Raw genomic sequence first — 3,091 nt, 5'->3', positions numbered from 1 at the left:
TAATTTTATCAATTATTTCAACTTTTAATTTTTCACATTAATTAGAAATAAATTAATTAGTCCTTTTTTCTTTTTCCGAAACTTGTGGGTAATGGCGGTACATCTCTAGGTAATTTCAAACATAAAATAGAAGTTCTGGATTTCGGTAAAGCTTGAACAATATGAGCATATTTAAAAACTTTTGAACGGGGAGCATTTAATTCTTGTGACAAAACGGCACCATCAATTTGATATTTATCATTGACCAGTAAAGCTAAAACTATAAAGTGACATAAAGCTTTTTCGGTAGAGAAAGCTGTGCGGGAACCACTGAAAAATCAACATGAATTTTGTTAGAATTCTTGTTACACAAAAACATATTCAGTTTGTAAAATTATTACACTCACCTAAAACTAGCATTTGGATCGGAGAAACGATCACGCACATTATTCTCCACCTTTTCAGAAATTTCCGATAGTTCGGCCTTTTTCAAAGATCTGGCACGAGACTTAATTAGTTTCAACAAAGAGTCCATGTAAATAATCAGTTTTAAACGCAATAAGCTTTCATTATCAGCCGGCGACTGCTGTATGGTTTCTATAAGCTTCTTTAAGAATTCAGATTGGATGCTAAAAAAATCAAAAAATTATGAATATAAAATTTAAATTTTCCATTTAAAACATACGGTATTTGATCAATTTGTGTTTGGTAAACAGTTTTTGCTTCTTCATCCAAACGATTCAATAGTTCCATGGGTACCACTTCTCCTATGTCATAAACTTCACTCACTTGCTTTGCTTCTGTATTCATGGCTGGTCGTATCTTATCAAAATATACTGTATTATCTACTTTATCCTCTACCTCGTTTTCTTCTATGCCAGCCTCATCGACAGTGGCTTTCAATTCTGCTTCTACTATTTTTATATCCATGCGCATTTTTTCCTGATCATTAATGAAACGTGATGCCTTACGACCACCAAATTTCTTAAGCAACGTCATTTTGCTAATATGATCTGAGATAGCTTCACGTTTGATTTGATCGATATCCTGGTATATGCTGTTTTTCAGGGTCACCTGGTCTATAGGGATGACAGTCATCTGTAAATAAATGTATTTTATTAGCATTAAATGCTTTTGGTTAAGAGAATAACTTTTTTTTTTCAAATTGTAAACAATTTGATGGAAACTTCAGAAATGCTGTATCATCTGATGCGTAAATTGTTCAAAAAGTAATCTCCCGACAATTCTGCAATTGTAAGAAATTCGAAATTGCGACTTATCAGAAAAACATTTGATACAACTTAAACTTATTACTTAAACTTATTAAGAATACAATTTTGAATGTTTGTTTCCAGCATCAGATGTATAGTAGTTAGAGACACACTTCCGAAAAGATCGAGACATTTTTAAGATTTTAATAGGAAAAATATCAATTTTACACAAGTTAACATGTTAATTTTTCCACAAATACAAATGGAATCTTCAGAAATACACCACATAAATGTTGTATCTGATGCGTAAAATGTTCATAAAATAACAACGTTGGCTCCCGATTCGAAACGGTTAAAAGGTAATTTCGATTATTTCTTTAACGGTAATTTCGATCTGACTTAAATGATTAATAAAGTTCATAAGAATTTAAAATAAGGTGACATATGGGTGTTTACATATTAAATTTTCTATATTTCAATAAAAATTATTTAGGGCACTGCTACACGTTCAATATACATACATACATATATTGGATCGGGATCTGGATTTTAGGTTATTCTGCGACCCAACAATACTACATGCTACACGTTCAATAAATATCGCGATACTGGATCGCGGTCAATATATATTGAAGAATAGCGATAACGGTATTTACGACTACATATATTGATAACAGTGATTGCATTTATTTCGTTAACGGTAATTGAGCTGATAAGGTATTATAGGGGTAATGCTAACTGTAATCATACTTATAAAATAATCCCCAGACATCGCCAACTCTGGCATTGTGAGAAGAAAAGATCAATCACTCATCAAAAATCATTTGATGCAACAATAAAATTTTTATTTATTTTTGAACAATAAATATAAGCAAGATTTAAGTAAAATAATCACAGATGTGCATCACATGTATACTAGTGATGCATTTCCCAACAGGCCCAAGCATATTTAACGCTTGAGTGAATATTTTTTTTTTTATTTTTCACCAAAAAATGTATTAGAACTGGAAAGTAATAAGTGATTTTTGTTTCAAATATTTGAACATTTATTTTAAAAACACTTGAGTGATTAATATTTAAATCATATTTAAAACTAATAAATATATTGATATGAAAAAAATCGAAGTCTTTTGGTACTTATTTGAGATCTGAAATACCATTCCTTCTTTATATTAATTTATTAATGGAATATAAGTTGCATGGTTTCCACAATAGTCATATTTAATGGCAGTTGGATCTTTGTTTTATAGAGTTTTATTTACTATAGAACAACTTTGGATTTTATTATTTACCACTATAGTATATAACTAAGGATGAAATTAATTCGAATATTGAATTTGGTTACATTCTAATCTACATATTCAAATTATTAAGAGTTTAGGTTTAAATTGATTTAAGCAGTATAAATGAGATCCATATTGTCATGATCGGATTAATAGAAGATTTATAAATGAGTTGGGGAAGCTCAATGAGTTCATCCCAAATATCTCACCTTATTTGTCACTTTATTACGAACACAAATATACGTATCCGTCAAATCACTAGCCTCCGTATCATTTACCAGACCCTGGTAAATGTGTCCATTGGCCACCAACAAGGCACCCAATTGATTTTTGTCCTGGCGACTTCTTAAGCGGCAGAAATGTGTATTATCCTTGGTAAATGCAGTTAATTTACCATTTTGGAATTTCACTAGAAGAGGAAAATCTTTTTTTTAGTATGATGTTTTAAATCATTTAACTTGAGGCACAACTTACTCAATGTGGGTACCACACCATTCTTTTTGCGGTTGTACACTTTATCAATTTCTACCTTTTCTTTCATATTTTCCAAAAATATTTATATATTTAAGTAAAATTAATAGAAATTTTCTGTTTTTTTATAAAAAAAAATTGTCTTAA

At 30.1% G+C, this 3,091-nt stretch overlaps 1 protein-coding gene across 1 annotated transcript; it reads right to left on the bottom strand.

Annotated features, from left to right (window-relative positions):
- Positions 1-30: 30 nt before the first annotated feature.
- Positions 31-3,091, bottom strand: Polr1E (RNA polymerase I subunit E). The gene is made up of 5 exons (XM_065507454.1): positions 2,948-3,091; positions 2,683-2,882; positions 665-1,077; positions 387-608; positions 31-309 (listed from the first exon to the last, which is right to left on the bottom strand). The coding sequence occupies exons 1-5, from the start codon at positions 3,012-3,014 to the stop codon at positions 57-59; spliced, it is 1,155 nt and encodes a 384-aa protein (XP_065363526.1). The 5' UTR covers positions 3,015-3,091; the 3' UTR covers positions 31-56.

Source organism: Calliphora vicina, chromosome 1 (assembly GCF_958450345.1).
Source record: "Calliphora vicina chromosome 1, idCalVici1.1, whole genome shotgun sequence".
NCBI classification, from domain to species: Eukaryota; Metazoa; Arthropoda; class Insecta; order Diptera; family Calliphoridae; genus Calliphora; species Calliphora vicina.
Note: the sequence above shows the minus strand (reverse complement) of the source record. Positions and strands in the feature narration are given on the sequence as shown.

Excerpts from the sequence above, each read along its gene's own strand:
- Polr1E (XM_065507454.1), bottom strand. The coding sequence starts at position 3,014 with ATGAAAGAAAAGGTAGAAATTGATAAAGTGTACAACCGCAAAAAGAAT. Across the intron at positions 2,883-2,947 it reads TGGTGTGGTACCCACATTGA|TGAAATTCCAAAATGGTAAA; the intron begins GTAAGTTGTGCC and ends TTCCTCTTCTAG. Across the intron at positions 609-664 it reads ACACAAATTGATCAAATACC|CATCCAATCTGAATTCTTAA; the intron begins GTATGTTTTAAA and ends TGATTTTTTTAG.